Source organism: Gavialis gangeticus, unplaced genomic scaffold, assembly GCF_001723915.1.
Source record: "Gavialis gangeticus isolate Ggan-Ray unplaced genomic scaffold, GavGan_comp1, whole genome shotgun sequence".
In the NCBI taxonomy this organism is placed as follows: Eukaryota; Metazoa; Chordata; order Crocodylia; family Gavialidae; genus Gavialis; species Gavialis gangeticus.
The window spans coordinates 155,910,154-155,935,453 of record NW_017729025.1 but is presented as its reverse complement, the minus strand read 5'-3'; the positions used below and the strand labels follow the sequence as shown (position 1 = coordinate 155,935,453).

At 45.8% G+C, this 25,300-nt stretch overlaps 1 protein-coding gene across 3 annotated transcripts in view; it reads right to left on the bottom strand.

Moving 5' to 3' along the window:
- Positions 1–1,403: 1,403 nt before the first annotated feature.
- Positions 1,404–25,300, bottom strand: part of CUNH11orf24 (chromosome unknown C11orf24 homolog) — a 59,109-nt gene continuing 35,212 nt past the window's right edge. The window contains exons 1-4 of one of the 3 annotated variants that reach the window (XM_019519827.1): positions 20,531–20,543; positions 13,466–13,713; positions 5,760–5,876; positions 1,404–2,728 (exon numbers count right to left, since the gene is read on the bottom strand). In XM_019519827.1, the coding sequence (XP_019375372.1) occupies positions 1,611–2,728; positions 5,760–5,876; positions 13,466–13,622 (1,392 nt within the window). In that variant the 5' untranslated portion in view covers positions 13,623–13,713; positions 20,531–20,543 and the 3' untranslated portion in view covers positions 1,404–1,610. Of the gene's footprint in view, positions 2,729–5,759; positions 5,877–13,465; positions 13,714–14,277; positions 14,352–20,530; positions 20,544–25,300 lie in introns of those variants that run through there. The other 2 variants (XM_019519826.1, XM_019519828.1) reach the window with 2 other exon arrangements.

Below are 25,300 nucleotides of genomic sequence, written 5' to 3'. Positions count from 1 at the left end.
CCATCCCTGAGCAGCTTGCTGCAAATAAATAAATACATTTACCGGCAAGCAGAGAAAAGCCCTGCAGTCCTGGAGCGGAGAGGCAGGAGGGAATGGAAATGATGGGGGTGGGGGGGGGTGCTGTCTCTACAGGGGTTTGGGTTGTGCAAATAATGGAATGAGGGAGGGAAGTGAAGTGTTTCCTAAGGAGAGGAGGGGGGAGAGGGAAGACAGACAGGGTTATGCAAACGATGGAATGAGAGGCAGGGAAAGAAGTGGGAGGGACTGGAAACAGGTTTATACAAATGAAGGATTGGGGCTATGGAAGAGAGGCGGGGTTATGCAAAATTACAAGGAATGGAATGGAGGGCAGGGGGGCAGGACTGCCCCCAACCCCCCACCTCCGCTCCTGGACTGAGCCTATGTCAGGGCTCAACCTCCGATTTGCTCCTAAATATCCCAAAGCATGCACTCTCATGCACCCATCACCTTTTTCCTTCAAGGGGGATAAGATCCTAGAAAACTTTTCACATGTTTAGTTCACAATGTATTTTCTTGCATGCTGCACCCCCCCCCCAATAAGATATGACCTTTGTTTTGGAAGGCAAAATGTAGGGAAAAAAATGATATTTCCAGAATCATAGATGACTATGTGACAAAGCAAGTCCTCCCAGAAACATAAGAATATCCAGGAAGTGTGCCATCTCAGGACAGTCTAGGTGAGGCAGCAGGAACTTCCTGGTGTGGCAGGACAGCAACAAAACTAGGCCCCAGATGCTTAAGAGGACAGTTGTAAGGCTGTTACTTTTTACTGTAACTTGTTCTTTACATGACTTACTGCAAATAATAATGTTGCTTCCACATCATAAGATGCATTTTTGGTGTGTGGGAAAGAATAAATACATAAATGCAAAGTTACATGCCCTTCAGGACCCCATTTATTGAGTGAATACAAAAATAAGATCATGTATGTATAGAGGCACAAGAATCTGCACCTTAGTAAAGAACCGTCTTGTTCAACAGTAAACCGAGTGTTTACAGTATCTTGTAAACAGATCTCTTTACAAGCAGGAAGCATTAGCAGAACATGATGCTCATTGGCTTAAAAATTTTTCATTGAAGTAATACTTAGCACTTAGGCAGGGCTTTTCATCTACTGAATTTAAAAGCACTTCATAAAAGGTGAATGGGCATTGTTATTCCCATTTTACAGACAGGAAGTTTACAAACTGCTGCATGTGGAATTAATGATACACAAGGAACTTAAGATCAAGTGTAAACAAAGTTTACGAAGCTCTCTGTAATCTTTGGAAGATGACTGCTCATACACACAGACACACACACACCCTCTCTGTTTCATTTTGCAATGAAAAACAATGGCTTTTGTATTAGCGCCAGGGTTGTTAGACAATACTCCATTTCTATAGCACTCTGTTATTGTTGAGAAAAATATCTTCTTTTTTTTTTTTTAATACAGTACATGGCATTTTTCCTAAATTGCACTGGAAGTAAAATTGGAAGCACTTTCAGTTTGTCTTATAGGCAAATGAGAAAGAAAAATGAGCCACACAGGCTTTCTGTCTCCATGATACACATTGAAGCCTGTCTCTTGGGGTCTCTGCCCCACCCTTTCACATTTCTGAGTCCGCGTACATTCCATTGATCAAGTAGTCCACTTGCGTGTAGTCCTTCTTCTTGTAGCTTTCATAAGCCTGAATGGCAAACAGAACTATAACAGTTATAAAAAACAATATGCCAAACATAAGCACTGCCAGGAGCGAACTGATGTCGTCTGCTGCATTTGGAGGCAGATGCACACTGGCTGTGCTTTGTTGGCTGATGTCTAGGCCTGGGACTGTTGTTCTGGCTATATCTGCTGCATTTGTGGTTGTAAGCTTATTCATAACAGTTGTATATATTGTTCTCACCCCAGAACCAATGGTGGCTTCTGTTGTTAACTGGCTAGTTAAAGGTTTTGCACCCTCTGTAGTAACTGGAAGAGGAGGAGTTGGCTTAACTCTGGTTGTTTTGGCTGTGGTTGTCTCCAGCTTGGGGTTTAAAGAATTCATTTCTGTCACTGGTATTGAGGGACTAGTAACTCGGGAAACGCCTGTCCCATCTTCCAAATACTGGCGTGAGGTGGCTGCAGCTGTGGATAAAATTACTGTCTTTGGATTGCCCCCAACAGTTGTACTCCTACTAGATGTAGAAGTGCTGCTTGTAGTAATGGTTGTGCTGGGTTGTGTTGTTGTGCTGAGAACTGGAACAGGCGTGGTAATAGCCAGTGAAATACTGGGTGAAAGTTTGGACTCACCAAAGGTAGTTGAGGGATGAGAGCTAGAAGCCGCATGACTTGAATTTGGAGAAGTAGCAGCTGGATGTATTGTGCTGGGAAGGACGCTGAAATTTTCAGAGACATTCAAGGCTCCAAAATATGTTTTATTACTTGTGGCTGGAATAGCAGACATTTTCACCTTGTTCGTTGTTCCTGTTGAGGCTACAGTGGTGTTGGCAGTCATGGGGGTCAAAGGAGCAGTGGTGGTCGTGGCACGAGCAGTGGTGGTCATGGTACTGGTTGCAACTACAACTATTGGGCTTGTTCTGGTCCCTCTTGTAGTCATTTCTAGAGTTGATGGTGCTGGTGTGTTGCTTTCAACCTCTGAGTCATTATTTGTGATGTTTGTCACCGCTGTTTGTTTTGCATCTGTAGTTTGATTTGGTTCCAGTGATCTTTTCTTAAGGATGAATTCTTTAAAAAGCAAAATCAAAGAGAAGCAGGTTTAAAAAAACAGCAGATCCAATTGCAATCTTGCTCACAGTGGTAAGCCAGCATCATCTCCTGAAGCAATCTACCACAGTTATGTCTCCAGTGTGAGTAGGATCACAGAATCAAAACCTGGCTTTCAGTTGTATATGATCCCTCTCAGAAATGGTACCTTCTCCTTGGGTTATTTGAGTGATGTCACAGGCCTCAAGCATTTTGTCTCCCCAGGGCTGGAACCCTCTGAAATCCTTTAAGGAATGTCAGCAGGAAGGGTGACCTCCCCTGTCAAACAGGTTCTTAAAAAGGTATAGAAGTAGTTCTCTACTTTGAACAATAACAAAACCTTCTGGGTCAGATCCTATTCCACCTATTAGATGTGTAGGTGGATTTAGGTTCCTAAGGAAGACCCTGTTCCATGCTGTTTAAGACTGAAAAGCTAGTTAAAGCAAAAGGAGGTGGGCCCTCCTCTTCTTTATTGCTTTTTTGTGACTCAGCCTTAAGAGTAAGATTATGGTGTGTTACAAAAATTACAAAACCCTTTAAAGGTTTCCAGGGACTTGTGCAAGGTAGGCTAGGATATGATTTAGAAATGTTAAGTCCACTTAGATACCCAATAGCTGGAATAGAATCTGGCTCTTGCTTATACAGTAAGAAGACACTGTCAAGGCCATTATTTAGATCAAATTTTACCTGTTTTTAACAGTTGTGAAAATTTCCACTTTTTAAATTGAGAATGACTTTCTTCAGTTGATGATCATTTCAACAGCTGCATGAATCCCAGTCTTAATGGGACTCTGACTGCTAAATCTCTGAGCAAGATCAGATGACACAAAATGAACCAGGAAGGAGTTATTTTGTTTTAGACTTGTGTAGGGTGGAATTTTCAAGACTTACTTAACAGGGATTGGATCCTCAATTGCCAACAAGCTCCATTTTGTAAGGGTGTCACTTCCCATTAAAACAAAGCAGCCTGCTACTGTACAAACAGCAGCTAGCACTTGCTGATAGTCAGGGATCTGGGTTTTCCGTTTTCCATGGAAAAAAGGAGAAAACCACAGATTCCCTGTTTTTAACCAGAGAAAACATGGATTTCCCCTTTAAGATGAGAAATCCACAGATTCTCTGCTTTTGCAAAGAGCTCTTGCAGGCTGGCACAGCTCCAGCCTGCAAGAGCTGATAGCAGAAAGGGTGGGAATCCCCCAGCCCTGCCCAGAGGGGGAGGGAGAGGGTGAACGGCGGGGCCTGAGCCTCTGAGGCAGCCAAGGCTGGCTCAGGCTCAGACTCGCCCTTTGCCCCTGGATCCTAGAGGTAAGTGGAGCTTGGGGGCTGTGGGGCACGCCTGGGGAAAGGGGCTGAGGAGGCGGGGGGTTGCTGCTGACCCCAGGCAGCACAATGCAGCCAGGAGCAGGGCCGGGGAGTGAGGGCAGGGGTGCCCCACCGTGAGGGGCTTTGCAGGCAAGCAATGTGGGGCGCAGTGTGGTGGTGCCCACCATGTGCGGGCCACTTGGCTGGCTAGCTAGGGGTGGGGAAGGGGGGTGCTCACATGCAGCCAGCTGCACAGCTCCATAGCCATGGCTCTGCAGCGGTGGTGAGGGATGGTGGCTGTGTGGGGCAGGGGGGTCGTGTGCAGCAGCCCCTGCCGTTTACCTGTGGAACCATGCCAGCAGTGATGGCCGCTGCATGCAATACCTCCCTGTGCCACCGCTGCCACCATGGCCAGCTGCACAGCTCCGTGGGCATGGCTCTGTAGTGGCAGCAGCAGCACAGGGAGGTTTTGCACACAGTGGCTGTCACTGCTGCCACGACTCCACAGATAAGTGGCAGTGGCCACTGCGTATGAGCCCCCCCACCGCAGAGCCATGGCCACGGAGCTGTGCAGCCAGCTGCATGCAAGCCCCACCTCCCCTGCATGTGTGTGGCCCACACATGGTGGGCACCACCGTACCACACCCCGCATCACTTGCCCGCAAAGCCCCACCCCACCAGCCGGCAAGCAGCTGCCACCACCCCGCACCACCGTGGAGCTGTGCAGCCAGTTGTGGGGCATAAGTGGCAGTGCAATGGTGGCCGCTGTGTGCAAGCCCCCTTCCCGCCCCCCCGCCGGGAAGCTGCCACTGCACTGCCACTGCTGCGCCCTATGCCACTTGCCTGCAAAGCTGTGCGGGTGGCCATGGGATGGTAGCACAGGGTGCAGTGGCAGAGTTGCAGCGGTGGCCTCCATGTGCGAACCCCGTCAGGCCGGCCAACACATGTGTGACCCACAGAGTGGCACCCCTGCCCTCACCCCCTGGCCCTGCTCCTGGAAGTGGGCACAGGGGCATGCTCCCCCCCACTTCTTGAACTACCCCTCAGCACCTTCCCTTTCCCCCGCCCTGCCCTGCCCCTTCCACCCACACACACTTACCTGCTGGGGTGGGTTTCAGTGTCTGTGTGTGCATGTCTGTGGGTCTGGCAGGCTGTTTTGAGGGAGTGAGGCTGTTTTGAGGGGTCTGGCAGGCTGTTTTGAGGGGCTGGGGGGGCCTTTAATTTTTATCATGGATTTTGGGTTTTTAAATCAGAGAATTTGCAATTTTTAATCAGAAAAAACCAGGATCCCAGCTGATAATGCTGCTCTGCTTACACATACAGCCTGCCACTTTGGCATGACATCCTGACAGTCAAAGCAAAGCCAAAGCATCCTCCTTGCTCTTTAAAAAACCCAAAAATCCTTATGCTTTTAGTATCCAAGACAGAGGAGGCTACAAAGTAACATGACAGAATGAACCCTTTAACAGGGGGAGGTTAAAAGGGCCTTAAGGGTCATAGTGCTATTCTAACATCACAACTACCAGGACACAATTCAACTCATGGACACAATCTGAAGTGCAGAAATATAATGTGGTCTTCTTTCAGCCAAAACCTCTAGGGTTTTAGTGTGGGGTATTTAAGATTAAAACCAAAATAAGAGACTGAATCATATTAAAGGAGGCTTACAAGGCATTTGGTTTTTACCACAAGTCCTACACTGAGGAATTACCTCCAAGGAGATCTTTAATGTCTTGTGCTCTGGCATTCTGACACACACCCAAGTGGCGACAATGTAAGAGGACACAACGGTTCTGGTAGAACACGGACCAGTTGCAGCTGTGATGACCTGAAACGCAGGACAAGAGAAACAATAAAAGGCACTCCGAATTTGAAATTTGTGGGAGCAAATTAGTACCACCTGCCCGGACTGGGATTTCACTTTGATAGCAAAACCATCTCAGTTCACTCCATTGTTTCTTTAAACACATGATAAAAGAACACCCCAAAACACATAGCTATTACCCACAGAGCTCTCCTTGTTCAGATTTCAATTCCAAATTAGACTTACAGTTCCTAAAAGTCTGACAGTAGAAATGTCCATGGCCAAAACACACTTAGTCTCAACATTTCAGAATCACATTCAAACTTGTGACCCGTGGCTGGAAATCCAAAGAAACTAATAGAGCTGTCCTCATCAGAAGTTTGCCCCAGAGTAGGTAAATCCACAAAGCTCTCGACCTGAATCTTTAAAACCAATTTTACCTTCAGTAGGTCAACAGCAACAACACTGGACAAGTGTGAGGCAGCATTAGAGGAGCTGTATCTTACCTCTTCTTCAGGAAAGCCACAGCACATATTTTAAGACAGAGCTAGAAGAGTTTTCTTTACAGTTGTCCCTTTACTATGGCTAATATACTCTGAGCCTTCACATCCTGGGGCATGCAAAATGGACATGCAACCCAATGAGCCTGGAATAAAGTGACTGTGGGAGGAGGAATCGATACAGAGGTCTGCCCAGACAGCAGGGAGTGCTTCCAGTGAAGTTAAAAGGGATCAGTTATGCAGAATGTTTAATTTGTCAATATTAAAATGATTAGTAGATGTCAGTGCATGGTAAAGGAAATGAATCATTTTCGTGTTTTGTTGAAAGCTTTCAGTGTAAGGAGGGGCAGAGAAAAATCATGCATCAGGCATGTGCTTTATATGCACAAACAGAGGCCAAGCTTCCTAACCCTCCTAACTGCAAACCAAAGTTTTGATGGGAAAGAGCTGCAAGGCAAAGTTTCTGGGACACTCGTGCCCCAGTGTCAATGATCTCCATGCAGGGCCCTGGATTTGGCCACCCCTGCTCTATGTGGGATGTATTTTGTTTAAAAGTTCTCTCTGGAGGCACCTGCTTACACTGCAGACCATGGGAAGCTTGAAGTTTTAAAGATAAATCATTAGCATTATCTAAGTGTCAACAAAAACAAAACAGCTTCTGGAAGATTTATAAACTTGGGGAAAGAGCATTTTCCTCAAGCTTTGGCAGCTCAAAACCAGCCAAGTGGAATTTTACTGGCTTCCACAGTGACTGAACGCAGCCAAACTGTCTCAGGATCAGGACCTTAAGGTAGTAAGTTGCTCAGATAGGAGGTGCATCTTAAATGGTTTCAGACACTGAAGAGGATATCAGCAGGTCTCAGCAAATTACACTCAAACAGTATGCTTTGGGGCAGAAACTGATCATGGTAGGGGTTATGAAGGAGTTTATCATTCTTCATATAGCAGTGTTTCCTATAGTTAGATGCGGGATAAATTCCCATGCCTACTAGTCCCCTACCCTTCATTATGCCGCTGCCAGTGCAGGATACCAAAATCAGTTGGACTGGAACAGTAGCAGCAACAGTACTTGGGCCAGTGCTCTTCAACATCTTCAATAATGATTTGGATTCTGGTGTCAGATGTGGATTGGCAAAGTTTGTGGATGACACTAAACTACTGGGGAAGGTCGTCACACTGGAAGATAGGCTGGGGACACGCTCACAAGGTGGGCAGACCAAAACCTGATGGCATTCAACGTAGAGAAGTGCAGGATGCTCCACCTTGGGAGGAAACACTAGCATCATACTTATATGTTCAGCAGTGCTACACTCACTAGCACCATGACCAAAAGAGACTTGGGGGGTCTTGACTGACCACAAGATGAACATGAGCCACCAATGCAATGCCGTGGTCAGCAAAGCAAACCAAACACTGGCATGCATCCACTGATGCACCTCAAGCAAAACTAGGGACATCATCCTCCTGCTTTACTTGGCCTTAGTGAGGCCACAGCTGGAGTACTGCGTCCAGTTTTGGGTCCCCCCACTTCAGATGGGACATGGATAAGCTTGAGAGTCCAAAGGACAGCCACCTGTATGATCAAAGGCCAAGAGGGCAAGCCTTACAAGGAGAGGCTGAGGGACATGGGATTCTTCAGCCTGGAGAAGCGAAGGCTCTGTGGGGACTTGGTGGCAGCCTGTAAGTATATAAGGGGTGTGCATCAGGATCTGGGAGAACGTCTGTTTACTAGGGCTCCCCAAGGGATAACAAGGTCTAATGGCCACAAACTCCTGGAAAGCCAATTTAGAATGGACATAAGGAAAAACTTTTTACAGTCTGAGTGTTCAGGGTCTGGAACAGACTCCCCCCCGAGGTGGTGCAAGCACCTACTCTGGACTCATTCAAAAGGCTTTTGGATGCTTATCTTGCTGGGATCATTTGACCCCAGCAGACTTCCTGCCTATGGCAGAGGGGCTGGACTCAATCATTCAAGGTCCCTTCCAGCCCCCAATGTCTATGAAATCTATGAACACTACAATTCCTGACTTCCTGGGAGGAAAAAGGCAGGTACAACCCCAACACCACGTTTCCTCTTCTGTCTAAATAGTAAGTCAGCCACATACTTACCTCAAAAGATACTGGAGATACCAAATGAACTGAAAAAATATAAACCCATTCATAGGCACTTTTAAGGGATATATGCAAGGCCCCCCAGGATCTGGCCATGAATACAACTGACTTTTTACTTAAACACAGGATACTCCTAAAATTCACAGCCTCCAAAACAAGGGATAGCAAAAATCTCTGCAGACAAGTGGGAACAAAGCACACAGGTGTGTTGTGGTATGTTGGGAACAAGGATGCCTGCTTGTGCAGACATGTTGTGCTGTCCCTTGTTCTACAGTGTACAGGAGAACCGTCACATAATCACAGCAAGTCAGCCCTGCTTCCCTGAACCAGCGGGGGAATAAAAATCACCTGAAATATTCTGTTTCAACCTGGAGATGGCTACAAAGAACAGAACTGGGAGGACGGGTAGGAACGACAACGTGATCTGTACGAACCAAACTGCACTCTCAGGACTTGAGCGTTTAGCCGTGATGCTGCCATCTGGATTCTGTGAGGGTCAATGTGCAGAACCCTCAAGATGTCTCTATCGTTATTATTTATAGCCCCCAGCCGTGGCCTTGGAAAAAGATAACAATGTTCCTGTCCTGAGTGAACAAAATATAAGGGGGTCATCTACCCTAGCAAGTCTTGCTTCTTTCCCAAAACAGTTGAAGTGGCACACCCCCAACCCATGCGAACATGCTTTTATCCATGTAGCTCATTCCTCCATAGGAAGGACAATAAACTATTATGGAGTAAGGCATCTTTATTCCTCTGCATAACAGACTACCCTAAGGAGCTAAAATAGTCTACAAAGGCTTTGCCTGTATAGCTAAAACAAAGTTCCAAGGGCAGATGCAGCCTATTCTAACAAAAAGGCATTATTTTGCCGGTGCGCTGTTGTACTGCTTATTCACATGATATAGGTTATGCTAGTATAAGGACCACTTTGCAGACGTAATTTGCTCTTATGTGGAGTTTTGGTTGGTGTAACTATGTCAGTTTGGGGGTGATATTTTTTTTTTCCACCCCCATAGTTAACATAGCTAAGGTGGCCAAACCTAGCCTATGACTTTCTTTTGGTATGGTAGAATCATCGGGTGCCTACACACGAACAGGAAGGCTGCTCAACGTGCTGGAATTCCAGCAAATCGGAGAAGACTCAATGAATTGAGTCTGCTGGAGCGTGGCAATTACTGAGCTCCAGAAGCCTCCTGCATCTCATGCATCAATATCCCTGTACTTTAGATAAAGCACCCCTGCCACCATTTCGAAGCGCAGGGATGCTGATACATGAGTCGCTCTGGGCAGTTTAATTAGAGCCGCTAATTAAAGCGCCCAACCCCCTCCCCCGTTCTTGCTGCATGTGTATAAACACCCATAGAAGAGTACGGTTGGGAGGGACCACAGGAGATCATTTAGTCCAACCCCCTGTTCAAGGCAAGATCCTCCCTGCCTAAATCATCTATACAAGTGTTTGTTTAACCTGTTCTTAAAAGTTTCTAAGAATGGAGATTCCACAGCCTCTCCGAGTGTTGTGCTGCAATGCTTCGCTATCCTTATAGTGAGAAAGTTCTTCCTAATACCCAACCTATATTTCCTTTGCTGTAACTTAAGCCCATTGCTCCTTGCCCTATCTCCTGCAGTCACAAGGAACAATCTATCACCACCCTTCAGGTATTTGAAGACTGTTATCAGATCCCTCCTTCAGTGTTGTTAATAGGACTTATTAGGTTCTATTACAACACAGTGTGAAACCTGTAGCTATTCAGCAAGCATGTACTTAATGTAGCCTACATTCATACTATCAGCCATGTTAACAGACTGACAGACAGCATGGATAGTGCAGGGTTAAACACAAATCCAGAGCACATTTCTGTTCTACTCTTTTTATGCATTAGAAATGCTTCCACTGAGGCTGCATTACTGCTTCTTACAATTTGCTGATTGATGATCTTTATATTTACAGCATTCCTTCATACCTTACCATGTCTGTTTTTGTTGTACTGTCCTACAGGTGTTCCTCATGATCAATCGTGTTTGGTGCCAAGCAATTTACAACCTACTGATTAATGAACTTATTCAAGTATGATATCCTCTATGCATCTATTGTTTCAGGTTTGATCATGCCATCCTACCCGCTTGAATCTATGGCAGTTTGTACTGATTTTATCCATCTCTGGATGTTCTTGAACAGATCCCAAATTTTCTAATTCCCTCTGTTGCCTACCACAGAACTTTAGAAATGAAGGCTTTTCACTCCAGAGTTTTTGCAATTCCCCCAACTGCAAGTTTGTTGTAATTTGCATATTTACCAACTATGCACTTATTTGTATCTTCCAGTGCTGCCACCACTCTCCTGCTGCCAAATTACAAGACCATGGAGAGCCTTCCAGCCAGATGACATAGCCCTGAGCGCTGCACTGGGCCAGTGCATGGGGTTGGGCCATGTATAGATCTTGGGACGTGGGGTAAATCCAAGGGCAGCATCCATCATGCAGCGCTGGCAGCAAGCTTAAGAGCAGACACAGTTCTCTAACTGCTGCTACTCAGTTTCTACAAGAAATATTTTTTATTCTTTATTCTGCTTTCAAAAACAAGGTGCATGATAGATATAGGGGCATCCTGTATGCTAGAAATTATGATAAGCAAATACAAAAAAATTAATGGGTCATCTGACAGGCCAGTCTTACTGAGGCAACAGACACATGAATGGAGAGGTAAAACACATGCATAAACCAGTCACAAATTACAACTGGACAAAAGCAAACAGGCTGTGAACATAAAGATGTGAGAAAGTGGTCCTTGATTTGTCAAGTGGTGTTTGCCAATGTTGAGACAAGACTGTGTCATGCATTCATAAACTGGGACAGCTTGATTTGCTGTGGGTTAACCTGTTCACATACCCATGTCCTGAATTTGCAAGCAGATGTTCTGATGCAACAGCGCTAACAGACACACTAAGAGGCCTCACTCGTCTCAAATGAGGCATTAATTCTGAAGCCTGAACAGGAATAGCTTGCCTGTCAACTATTTCAATGCTCTCTTTTCTGGAGAAACGTCTAGTTAGACTAGGAGTTCAGGTGGAATGTAGGATTGGAAGCAGAGCTCAACTAGAGCATCACTGATCCTTCCTTCTGACAACTGTACTCCTGCCCATGGCCAGGAAAATTATGCCAGGCTCCTAAACAAAGCAGATAACACAACTCCCTTGCCTGACTCCTGAGAAATTCTATTACTCCCTAAGTTGGGAAGGAACATGATTACCAGGGATCCAGGTTTTCCATCTGCCAAGGAATAATGCCGCTTTCTTCTTTTGAAAGAGAAAAATGCAGATTTTCTCCTTTGGTGGAGAAAAATGTGGGAAACTGCGGGTTTTTCCAGGCTGGCTGAATTCTGGGATGCAACAGGCTGCTTAGAGTTGTGGGGAGCAAGACACAGGGGGTGCTATGTGTATGTGCATGCATACATGCACATGGCAGCCAGGCAAGATAGCGAACAGCTCCCACAGCTCCATCCAGGTAAGTCTATGGGGGCAGGGGAAGGGGAACATAGGGGAGGCAGGGGGCACAGACCTGCTCCAAGTAGAAGCTGCCTCCATGGCCCAGCAGACAAGACCCGGCACGGGAAGGAATGCTGTGCCACCATGGCCACCAAGGTAAGGTGCAGCAGTGGTGCAGAGTTTTGCCTCACATTGGCAGCTATGACGATGTGGTGCTTCCTCCTATGCTGGGTCCTGCCTACTGGGCTGTGGAGGGAGCTCCTGCCTGGAGCTGGTCCAGCCAAGCTACAGCCCTGCACCCTGCTGTGGGTGCAAAAATCAGCAATTTAGAGTACTTCCTGAAACTGGAACAGGAGGCTTCTTAACCAATTAATCTTGCCCATACACTCAGAATCCCTGATGGAAAACTACCATGCTCTTATAACAATTCTAATGAGGAAGTGTGACAGGGAATAGAATGAGCTAATGGTTAAGGGGAACTGAGAGCCTAAAGCTGACATTTGTGACGTGCTCAAACTTCTTCTGATGCCTTTCTGTCAATCACTATAATCAGGAAGTGGGTATAGTCTCTAACAACAGGGCCACCTGGAAGAGCAGAGACCAAAAGTTTTCTACCTTCAGGGCCTACATTTAGCACATAAATCCACATCTGAGCTCCTAAATCACTGGCCTGATTTTTGGATTTGCCTAGCCCCTTTGTGGCAGATCCATGAGGGGAGGAAGGAAGTTGAGCCCTATATTTTTGGTACCCAAGTTGGAAAGTACTGGGTATTAAAAGCAGTTTGATGATGTTCCTGTTACCAACCAACACATGGAGAGAAACTAGAGAAATCTGGTGCAGAGATTCTCATGAAAATCCATTTACTTCACCCAGACTGCTCTAATTTTTTTTTATTGATTTTTTTTTAACCGAGGCCAAGACTTTTCAAACTGGCTAATGACTTTAGGCACTGTAATGAACACATCTCAAAAAGGCCAGATTTGAGAGGTGAACATGTAACCCCACTGGAAACCAGGGTACCTTTAAGACATCTCAGTCTGGACACCCAAAATCATCACTCTCCTCACTCTTCTTCTCTCTCAAGAAAGCTAGTGAGGGCTGAACATCTGCTTTCTTGCAAGTCAGAAAAAGTCAAAATATCGGGGAGCAAAAATAGCTCACCCAAGCACAGCAGTTCACTGTGGCACTGTACAGCTGCAAACATCTATCTGTGTGGTCCACTGATCATTAGAGTTCAGTGACATACTATCATTTGCACACTATCAGCACTCATCAAGAGCGCATGAATGCTGCTTCTTACGGAAGCGAGAAAAGCCCTGGGAAATGGCTGTTCTGTTTTCAGTTTAAACAAAGCTGTCAGAAATTATTTAGCCACCACAGGACTGCACACAGAAGCCATAATTATAAATGCCTGTAAACAACTGGAGTGAAAAAAGGAGGGATTCTGGAGGAAGGATAGAGATCTTTAAAGCAAAGGAAAACTGCAGATTGCTTTCAAGTTAAAGGAAGGTGGTCTCACCTGAAACAGATAGGCTTTTGCAAGCTTGTCTGCACTGCTTTTCACTGCTCAGTTTGTTTATCTGTATTACCCGGGCCCCTCGCTCCTTTAAGATGGAAATTCTGTTTTCAGATATGCACAAGCAAATCAACAGGACAAATACAACCACTGTCCACATCCTGAGGGCTGGCTCTGGAACAAGGCTTTTTTTCCCTCCTCTTGTGCAGGAGAAACTGTTGCCAGTTACCTTTAGGTCCCAGGTGACATATCTGTCAAAAAGAAATGAGAAAGAAAGAAAGAGAATTATTAATTTATATTAGGACAGTGCATTAAAGACTAAACAAGGTTTTACTTAATGCCTTTCCATCTGTATATTTCAAAGAACATTACAAAGGAAGGTAAGTACTTCTGTGTTCATTATACTGAAGATGCTGGTGAGGGTTGAGGAGAAAGGGATTGCGGGAGAGTGAAAAATAATTTTATTGCAGAAAAGAATCAGGGATTATAGAGGACTGCAAACTTCATGTGAGTCAATGCTATTGCATAAAAAGTTGATATCAGACTAGAATCTATTGACAGGAATGCCATATGCAAAACAAACATCTAGAGGTCTAGAAAACAGAGTCATAGGAAAGCAGACTGAAAGAACTACAATGTAGTCAGAAGAAGAGAAGACTGAGCAGGCATTTGATAACAGTTTAAGTACAAAAAGGGTGGTTATAAAGATGCTGGTGATCAATTATTCCACGCTGCTGAAAACAGGACAAGAATTAGTCTTATACTGCAACAAGGGAGACGGAGGTTGGCTATCAGGAAGCACTGGAGGAGATTACTGAGAGAGGCTCTGGAATTTCCATCCTTGGAAGTTTTGAAGTGCAGACTGGATCAACATTCGTCTGGGCTGGTTTAGAAAAGGGATGATTCTGCCCTGATCAGGGGATTGGACTAGGTCAGCATTTCTCAACCCACGGGTAGCAAGAATCTATGAAAGGTCCATGAACAAACTGCTTGGGGGCCCCTCCTGCCCCACACACCCACCCCCTGCCCCACACACTGAAGGGCTGGGGCCTGGAGGTGGGGGGCAGTGGGTTGGGACTGGGCATTGATGTTTACAAATGGGTCCTGGTACAAAAAAAGTTGAGAACCACTGGACTAGTGGATGCCCCTTCTAGCCTAGTGTTTATGTCATTCTATGTCTTGACCAAGGTCAGACTAAAGGTCAGTGGTAGACTAAGGCAATCATTGTTATAGTAACAGCTCTACTACTCACTTGATCATCCTAAAAACTATGCAGCCTGTGGCTCATGGTTTAGGCACCTAGTTTTCAAAGATCCTGGGTCAAGATGTTTTAAGGCCACGTGCGCACAACCTGTGCTCTATTGGGTCAGGAAAGAGCTACTAAGATAGCAAGAAAAAAAACCCAGCTCTCTTTGTTGTTCTGAGAACATCTGGAGGAACTTGCTTAACTGCTGCTGATGCAGACCACGCAGGGGCTGCAACAGCACAGGTGGTGTCAGTCATAAGTGAAATGCAAAAGCTGACAAGAGGATACATCTGCTGGAACTGGTTCACATATTTTGGAGATGCTAATTGATACCCCGGACCAACTTCAAAACCATGGGAAGAAGACTAATCCAGGCATAAAGCTGCATGCTGCTAATCAGGGCTTTATAGTCAGACAGACTGGCGGGCTGAGATTTAAACAGAGTGAAGCAAACAAACCAAAAAAACAAAAGTAGCCTTGCATGTAGGGAAGAGCCTAGGGCTGAGCTGCACAGTTCAGTTCAGGAGTCAGACCCCACACTGGGTTGGGACCCTGGGTTTTGATTGGGCCTTTTTACATACACAGCAGGGCTTGGCTGGAAGGCAGACTGCATGCAGTCCCAGCTTGCTGAGATTTCAGTATATATAATGGCTGGGGGACATTTGAGCTCATGTGAAGCAAGATGGGTGGAAGCCTCAAGGCAGAGGCTTAAAAGCCCTGCAGGAGGAATGGACGAGCAAACAGTATTTTGCATCTTAGTATTTTGTAAGAGGTCACCGAGGAGGGTTCTACTGACTTGAGTGGGACAGAGCTTGCTGAACATAGGGTTTGTTACAACTGACATGTGCCCAAGAAACTAGGCCTACAGCAAAGCCAGTGCAGTGCTGCTACACAATCCTTGCACAATCTAGATGCTTGTTTAAAAAAAGCTTTCTTTTTAATGTAAAAGAAGCTGTGAATCTAGGTAATCCCAGTTTTGGGAGATCAGGACTGAGTCTCAATAGTCAGTGGTGCAGGTTCCCAGCCTTAGACAGTCTAGCAGCCTGTCTTCTTCCAAATATACCTGTAAATGTGGAATACTCCCTCATCCTTCCAAGTACACAAAGTAAGTCCTTCTTGCTTGGTTTTAGGCCTTTGCCCTCTACTCATCATTCATCACCTAATCATTTTGTGAGCCTGCTAAAGAAATACAAATAGTTTTGCTCTAGGAAAAAGACCTGTGTTTTTTCCCAGCAATGCATTTCAAATGGAATAAGCATTCTTGCATTTTCTGCACTTATGAGAAAGGGGGAGGAATGGAAATTGATAGAGGGTAAGAAGTGTCAGTACTTCTCATTTCAGCAGCACACTTCTCTCCACCTTCAGCCCACAGTATACAAGAGAAGCCCCATCTTCTCTTTCTGCAATCAGGTTTTATTCTTTAACCAGAAGTTCATGCTTGGGTCAGGCCTCCTGCCAGTTAGAAATATTCTGGGATTGATTTGGCAAGCAGATATGTTAACAAATGACAGCTCTTCAGCTCCATCTAGTCTTGTTTCAAGAGAACTGCTGCTGGCTCCCCTTCAAGGTCTGCTTCCCTTTGCTAAGTCCCCATTTACATTTTACACATTGGGGTAATGATACCAATGTAGTCACTCCCGCATAAAACTCTGTACATGACCTGCACTGGTGAGAGGTTGGGGTGACCCTGCTTTATATCAGTGAAAAACACAACAACAGCAAGATGCATTAGGGCAGCTAAATCAATTTAGTTATGCGGCTGCAAATTTCTATAATAGGAAGGGTTTAGGTCTTCTTTAGAGAGGGGCATACATCCCGGTTTGGCCAGGACAGTCCCAAATTTTGGAGGCTGGTCCTGGCCACCAGTGAAAATTAAAACAAGCATCCTGGGCACCAGCCATGAAATAAGAAGCCCTAGCAGACATCAGAAGTGCCTTAAAATAGATTAGCTTGATTAGTGGAATGACCATTAAAAAAGGGAGATGACTTAACACCTGTGAAGTACAGAACAATTCATTAATGGGCTATTGACTCCCTTAGCTGCCCGAATAATAATACCAGAGCTGCACCATGCCACCCGGCCCTCCCCCACTCCTCCCCGCCTCTGCCTGCAGCAGTGCTGCTGACTTGAGTGGGGGAAGAGGGGGAGGAGAGGGGCACAGTGTTCTAGATTGCACATTGTCCCATATGGTCACCCTATCTTTACATACTCTTTGGTACCATAAGCATGACCAAAGCAGTCACAGTTGACTTCATTCCTACACCAGGGCACAAGAGGCAGGGGGTTGAGGGCAACAACACTTCTCTGGCGCCTTTGCACTTTCCCTACACCAGGGGTGGGCAATATACAGCTAGCAGGCTGGATCCAGCCAGTGAAAGGACTCTGTCTAGCCCATAATGGGTCCCTTGGTCCTGCCTGGCCCAGGTGCTGTCCAGCACATGGTGCATCCCGTCAGCCCCAGGCAGGCAGTGGGGCTGGGGTGGCTCCTTCTGGCTGCTGCTGGTACTGGCCCCCTGAAGACTGGTAGGTAACCGTCCGCAGCCCCAGCCCTGGCCTGGCCTACACCCACTCGATTCACTCCAGCTGGAGCAGACCAGCCGAGATTTGTGCGCCCAGCTCTGACCCCAGCTCGCTCTGTGCCTGCTCCAGACCTGCCCGCCCACTATATGCCAGAGCTGAGGCTGGGCAGAAAATGCTGCTGGGTGCTGGGGAAAAGTGGCCCCCACCCCCTTGCTGCTGCCAGGCCCTTCTTGCTACAGCTGTCACACCTGGGCTGCCCTGTGGCTCCTCTCTCCTGCAGTCACCACCACCGCCTCCTGACTATCCAGTGGGTCAGCAGTGGCAGTGAAGAGGAGCCCCAGGATGGCTTGGGCACAGGCTCTGGGCAGCTGCAGCAAAAAGGGTCCAGCAGTGGTGGCAGTGGGGGGACAGGAGGATTCCCCCATGCCCAGCAGCAGCTTCTGCCTGGCCACCACTGCTGCTCATTGTGGGTGGGCAGGTCCAGAGCAGGCGCAAGACACACTAGAGCTGGGGCTATGCATATGCTGGGTCCCGGCTAGTTCAGACCTGGTCCACTCCAGCTGGGGTGAGTCTGGAGCAGGTACAGGGCAGGCCAGGGTCAGGACCATGCACTCAGCTGCTTTGGGCACTGGGTGGAGGTGAGGAGCCACAAGGCATGCAAACTCTGGGCTGTTGCAGGGGAGAAAGGGGGGGAGGGAGAGAAGAGTGACCCACAACAGCTTTCCAAAACTGCCTATGTGGCCTGCAGATGCAAATAATTCTCCTCCCCTGCCCTACACTGTGGCTGCTGGTGGCCAAGCAAAACCCAATGGCTTTGCTGTTTTTGTCTCTCTACTGGATGCAAAGATGATACAGAGCCAGCCCACTAGTCTCCATGGATGTGTCTACACTCAGCTGCCTTGGATACCAAAATTTCAGCAGGCAGACACAAGCCACCAGTGCCAAGTACAAGGGCATATGCTGGGGCAGGAAATTATTTCAGGCAGAGGGCCGCTTACTGAGTTTTGGCAAGCCATCGAGGGCCGCATGACAGGCAGTCAGGGGCAGATAAATATTAATTTTCTTAATTTTGGGCAGGGCCCACAGGCCAGATAGAATGGCCTGGCGGGTCACATCCGGCCCCCGGGCCACATTTTGCCCACCGCTGGCCTATGTACATTCGTGCACTTTTGGTGGCTCTACTGCAGGAGCTCTGCAAGAGAAAAAAGCACATACTGGAAAAGCACCATCTACTAAGTGGAGCATGGTAACAGCTGGAAAAGGCTGTAGTGAACACTGAGCCTGAGAGAAGCAGCAGAAACCACCCTGAAGCCACAAGTGTGTGTGTGTGTGTGTGTGTGGGGGGGGGGTTAGTAATACATATATGCTCTCCTCTCCCCCTAGACTTCTCTAGTGTAAGCAGCTGTAGCTGCCACAGGGCTGACACACACTTAGGGGTGCAGGTGCTCTGTACAGTAATGAACTGGAGAAGGTTCATGAATCACTTTCTTGAATAAGGGAGGCCCACCACTAGGATTTTTCGCTGAGGGTGGGGGTGGATCTCAGATGTCCGTGCAAGTCAAACTGACATTTGGTCTGTGGACTGCAGGCCAGCTAATGGGGCACCCACCTTGACCCAATTTAAATAGGCCTCATTTTCAGAGGGTCAGTGGACAGGTCCCGTGAAAAGGTTTTCAAAATCAGGAGCCCTAATTAAGATGTCATTTTTGAAAACTTAGGGCCCCATATTGATCACGATCTTCCTAATGATTCAGCCTACTCCACAAATTAGACCATTTTTAAACCACTGTTAGCAGTGGGGGTCATTTTCCTAGTGCAGACAGCGCTGTGGGGCTGGCAGTCAAGAGAGTTCACATGAATTTAGAATCCTTCAACTTATAAGAAGTCCTTGTGTTCCCACCTCAGCTCTGCAGGTGCATTGGCGTGTCACTCCTGTCAATATGCAACTGGTGCTTTTAGCAGGTTTTTATGAACATCCATGGTTTTTGTTAAGTTTGCAGAATGTGTGTGGAGAAGAGAGGAAGGGAATTCACCAACTGAACAAACAGGAGTATCTGCCACAAGGAAAATAAATACAGCACAAAGAGCAAGTTTCACATTTTGAAGAGAGTATTATAAGCAATAATAAAATAATAAGCATAACAATAAATAATAATAATAAAATAAGCAATAATAATAAATAAAAATAACAAATAATAATAAAAATAATAATAAATAATAATAATAATAAAATAAGCAATAGCTTATCGAGACAAGAATATAAATTAGAAATGCTATTTTATAGGCTGAGAAATGACTCTGAGAATGAGCCAGTTCTGCAATATGCATGCATTTACTGTTTTAAATAAAACGGTTAAGGATAATAATATTCAGTAGCTCTGAGAATTCATGAATACAAATGCATGGAAGTCCCTTATTTTATTATTATAGATTAGGTTTCCTGCTTTACTAATATTCTTGTAGTCATAGTAACTGATTCTCAAAGGGTAAACATCTTCAATTATGCTCTGAAGTTGCAGGTACATGGATGCCCCAGTTGAAATCCAGGGTTTTAGGTCCAATGAAGTGACTTTAATTGATCTTAATTGACCCAAAAGACTCATGCATTTGTAAGATTAAACATTAAGCACAGTTAATGTCTATGAACTGCTATATTAACATAACATAACCTTTAGTTCCATATGCACAGAATTGCTTAGTTCCCCAGTGTGCTAAGCTACCTGACATCCCTCTTTGCACATCTGATTTTTGTGCCTCTTGACTACATCAGCCCCAGAAGCCAGTGGAAGCAAGTGAACAAAAATAAACGAGAAAATCATAGTGAAGGGAGGGGCAAGCTGAGGCAGAGATGGCAGCAATGGAAAGCTGCACCTGAGTGGTACCTGGAGGGGAGAGTTTCACTGATCTCTGACAGTACAGCTGAAAACCTAAACTGGTTTACCCAGCATCAGTCAGGAGGTTAGCTCTGACTTTAGAAATCAGCTAAGATCCAGCCAGTTGTGGGGTCTTCTCTTTCCCTCATTTTAACCATCAGTTAAGGGGCTAAATTATACACAACTAAAGGAATGGTATAGCCAGGACTTCAATATGCCCCTGCTCTGAGCTACCAGGTCAAGAGCTGATAAGAATCAAAAGGGTAAAAAAAAATGCTACAGACCCAAGTTTTCAAGAGAAACTAGTAATTTCTGGTATCTTGGTATTCAGTATCTTGCTTGACATGTCACAGAAAGTCAGTTTTTCAGGAAGTCTCATCCAAACAATAGGACACCCCAAATCATTAATTACTTCTTGGGGGGAGGACCAGCATGCATTCACTGTGCAGGATCCCATTCAACTTTATTTCCCTAATGGCCTGTATGCAGCTGTATAACAGCAGTTTTTGGCCCTTACACACAGTTCTGGCTGCTATTTTGTCGTGGGGAAACAAATGGAGAATCACCCTCCTATGTTTTAGCCCAGCGGTGCTCAAGTTTTTGGTCCTGAAAGCCAAATGAATGGTGTGGGGCAAGTCTGAAGGCTGGATCAGGCCCTGGGATCCAGCTCTGCTCCTGCACACCAGGATTGGCCCCTGGGGCCCAGCTCTGCATGCAGGGCAAATGCAGGGCCTAGAGTTCCCCTGAGTCCAGAAATTTGGCAGAACAGATACCACTGCTCCCCTCACTGCCAAACTTGCAGAAATCGGGGAAAGCCAATGGGTCAGACGATGCGGTGCTGGGGGCTAAATCTGGCCCGCAGGCCAGGGGCTGAGCACCACTGCTTTAACCCAATAGCCTAGTGGTTAAAGGACTTCTGCACAGAGTGTAAGACCTGGGTTCTAGTGCCTCCTGGTTAGAAGGTCTTTGGTCTAACCACCACACAGGTTAGGCATTATCAAACACTACTCTAACCCTCTCTGTGAAGCTGAACCACTGAATTTTATATTTTTATTGGATAAAATGGACAGAGAGCAACAGGGATGTTTCTGCCTCATTGAGAGCAAGGGTCCAAGCTAGGAACTAGGGCCTTCTCCCATGCAGTACAACTGACATCTCACTGAAATGCACACTCACTGGCTTATTCTCTTCCTCTTTGCCCTACAAATTACTCTCTCTTGGTTACCCATTGGGCAGCCTCATGGGAAGGGCTGGAGACTAGTTTGATAAGGCCTGATCTGGTGCCTGGTGGTTAGATCACTTGGCTTGGAAGCCATGAGATAGAGGTTCAAACACCTTCTTGGTGAGAATGGGGAGCACTGAAGTTGGGTTTCCCATTTCCTGAGTAACTGCCCTAAGCACTTTGGTCTTGGGACTAGGACAAGGCAGGGTTCTCTTCTGACTATCGTCACAAGTCAAAGGGCTTTTGCCCAGCTACAATTTCAGGACTTACTCAGTTTTAGGTGCATACCTGGGCAAGTGTCTGAGGCCACGTACCTGCCTGGCCAGAACAGGGCCCCACTGAGCCTGCTCAGTGGCAGTGTGGACACTTGTGCATCCAGAGCTGAATCATTAAGTATGTGTAAGGGCCAAAAACTGCAGATATGCAGCAGTGTATGTGCTATTTAGGTGCATATGGTTCAAAAGGATTCTGCCCAACATGCGTAATCCATGCTCTACATGCATGATTGTTTCCTGTGGTCCATTATTCAACCCTTAAAATTATACACACACACATCCCTGAAGACAAGGGCACATAATATGAGAGGCCTGGAGCCCGATGCTGTGCTGATGTGAATAACTGCAACTCTACTGAAGCTAAAGGTCAATGTAGGCTTCCACAAATGAAGGCCCTATATTCCCAACATGACTCACTCAGTTCTCCCACCACGCATGCATCTCCTAGGAGTCCTTCTTGAAGCCATTAGACTTACCAAGATCCACTGTTACCACATTTAAACCTCCATTTAATTTACAGCCTGAAAAATCTTTGAAGATTCTTTCCCTTCCTCCTCCCCTCCAAAATAAGGATTCATAATGAAGCTATTGCAAATGAAGCTATAACTGGTGAGCATGAAGACTGATGCAATAAGTACAAATAACTCAGAACACTCCTTTTCCTGACAAAAAAATTTGCCTTCCAAGCATGGCAGCTCTAAAGCACAAGATAACAGTCCTGTAGACTGAATACATATATTTGTTTCTCAACCATTCCTTTAAAACTAAAATTATATTGTGCTAACTTTAGCTTAGGAACAGGCTACAGCAGATATACTGTCATTAGCCATCCATTGCTGGGAACACACTCCTATAGATGTAGTCATTGGCTTGGCATTGCCAAATTTGCACGAATTTGGGGGTGAGCAAAGGCAAAAATAAAATTATTTGACAGAATTAACCCTGAAGCTTTTTAAGCTTGCACTTAAAATTCCCCATCATCTTTGAGAGTGTCCCTCACCCCACCACTTTTGGCACCTTTGGTAATTGATATACATTTACAAACCTGACACCATTCTGAAGTCTGGTTAGCAAGTTACAAAACTCCTTTTATACTTTATAAATGTGTATTATATATTAAACATACCATATATATATTGTGGCCAAGTGAACCCAGCTCATTTTTAAAGGCAGAGGGCGGATAATCACATGCAGATGCAAGTTAATATAATCCAGACAACATTTTTGTAATTCCATATCAAGTATCAGAACCACCAAGTAGTTTCAACTCATCTGCTGCAGGATAGTCCCGAAAGCCCAGAATGAGTTTCATAATTATTAACAGCTCACACCTCCTAAGTTAGCTGCTTACAATTATAAGCAATGACCCCATCCCCTCCATTCCCACTTGGTCCCATTGACTGCTTTTTCCAGGGATTCCTCATCATCTCAGCTAACTATTTACCCTACAGGATTTTACATTAGAAAAGCACGGGTTGTAACTTCTTCTCCGGGGCAGTTCTGGAAGGAAACCTCTCTTGCAGCACCAGAACTAGAATACAAGAGCAGGTGAGCACTAAAAACCATTCTCTTAGTCTTTGGGCACCAAATAGTTTGTTTCATAAACCTTCTCAAGGATGTAAAAAAGGCTAAAGAGCACAAAAACCAGAGATTACTTTTAACAACTACAGCTCGAACTCAGCAGGGGAACAAGCAAACTAGAGAATCAGAGCAACTGTGAATCAACAACTAAATGACTTATGACTTTGCAGAGCCACATGCATTCAGAGACCTAAAGGGCATTGCCTGTGGGGTTTAAGAAACATTCTTCCCTTCTTATTCATTACTCTGTGTTTGAGCCAAGAAATTTATGAAAAAAAGTAAAAATATTATTTCAGACAGCAGCCATTTTAGAGCAATGATGCAGGATGGAAGCTTTGAAAAATAGTTAACCTTCCTTTCCAGTCTCCCCAGCCAGTGGGGCCACTAAAAGGAGAACCCTATTAACACAGCAGTTCCTGATTAAGCAGACGACATGTACAGGCTTGCATGAGGCCTGGAAGAGATGGGAAGAACCCAGATCGGATGAAGGAGATGAGGAGCAAGCAGAGACCCACTGAATGGAGGGTTCAAAATGTGGGACAGTGCTATTTAATCTATTGTTTATAAGGATTAGTGAAACTAAGGGCTTTGGTTTATTTGCATTTGCAGTTAGGTTAGGCCTGGAAATGCTAAAAGAGGTACAAAATGAATGTTATTAGGCACTGCTACATTTAGGAAAAATACATAGGAACCTATACAAAAGACAGACCCAGCACTTGGAGAATTGCCAGTGATATGGGGAGTTTTGGAAAACAGCATATCATGTTTAAAATGGTCACAAAACATACCAATCACAACATTTTTTAACATGAATGGCTTTGCAGAGCTGTTTCTGCTGGTGGTGAGGTGATGATGTATATCAGCAGGTTTAATAGGAGAAACCAAATTGCTAAAGTAATCAGAACAGTATAAAAAAAAATTGGGGGGGTTTATTCAGAGGACTTGGGATTTTTAAACAGAGAAAAACCAGGATCCCTGTGATTAGCCATACCTCATTGAGAGGACATATCCATTTTACCATAACAATAATCTTTACAGAAACATTTTAACTTATCAAAGACCAACAAGGCTCAATCTGGCTCACAGCCCTATGTCATCCACCCCGTAAGGCTATCTATGGATCCAGAAATTTGGTGGTGGGCGAGTGGTGGCACTGCTCCCCCGCCATCAAATTTCCACAACCATGGGAAGCCCCAAGCCCTGAGAACCAAATTGGGCACCTGATCCCAGTGTGCACGGTCAGGTGGGGATGGCCAGGCTCCAGGGCCCAGTCCCTGTGTGGGGGGCCAGAAGAGGACAGCACCAGGCCCTTGGGACACAACCTCAGTGTGCCGGGTGGGAGGGGGTGGTGGCAGGCCCCCCAGAGACCAATTACCAGGGAGAGTTGGTGGCACTGGGCCCCCAGGGACCAATCCCAGGGCTCAGGACAGGGATGGGATGATAGCAAGCCCCCAGGGCCTCAACCTGGCATGCAGGGCCAGATCCTGCTCACAGACTAGTCCCACCCCACTCCTCTGGCCTGTGGGGCCAAAAGGTTGAGCCCCACTGCACCAGACATGTCCTAATAAACATTTTCTGAGAGCTCTTGGAACATCAGCATTGCTGCTCCCAAGTCTTCCAGAGTGGCAAATGTAGAAATATTTTTTAGGCCAATTCACAGGCAAAACCTAGTAAAGTGACAGTGAAAGAGAAAAAAATTATCAAAGTAGCAACAAGTGGCCATGGTCTTACAATGAGGGAAGAGATGAAGACACTGAGAGAGGCCCACTGCTCCAAGATCTAGTTCAAAAACTCAGCAAATTGTTATCAGGAAAAAGGAATGAAAAAAGTCCCAATAGTTACAGAGAGCACCCCTCCAGGACTGGTAGCCGACCATTCTTGACCAGCCCCAAGAGATGGTTGATGAAGACAACTCACAAAACTGACAGGGCAGGAAGTGTATAGAGGAACAGCTGTGTGTAGGGGGAGAAAACATCACTGAGGCTCTGGAGGAGACAGAAGGGCTGCAAGGAAATGCAACAAGGTTTCCTCCACCCTGCAAAAGAAGCAGGACATACAGAGGCAAGCCTATCTAATCTAACCAGATACTTGTGCTCATGCTTCCCTACAGGGGAACCACA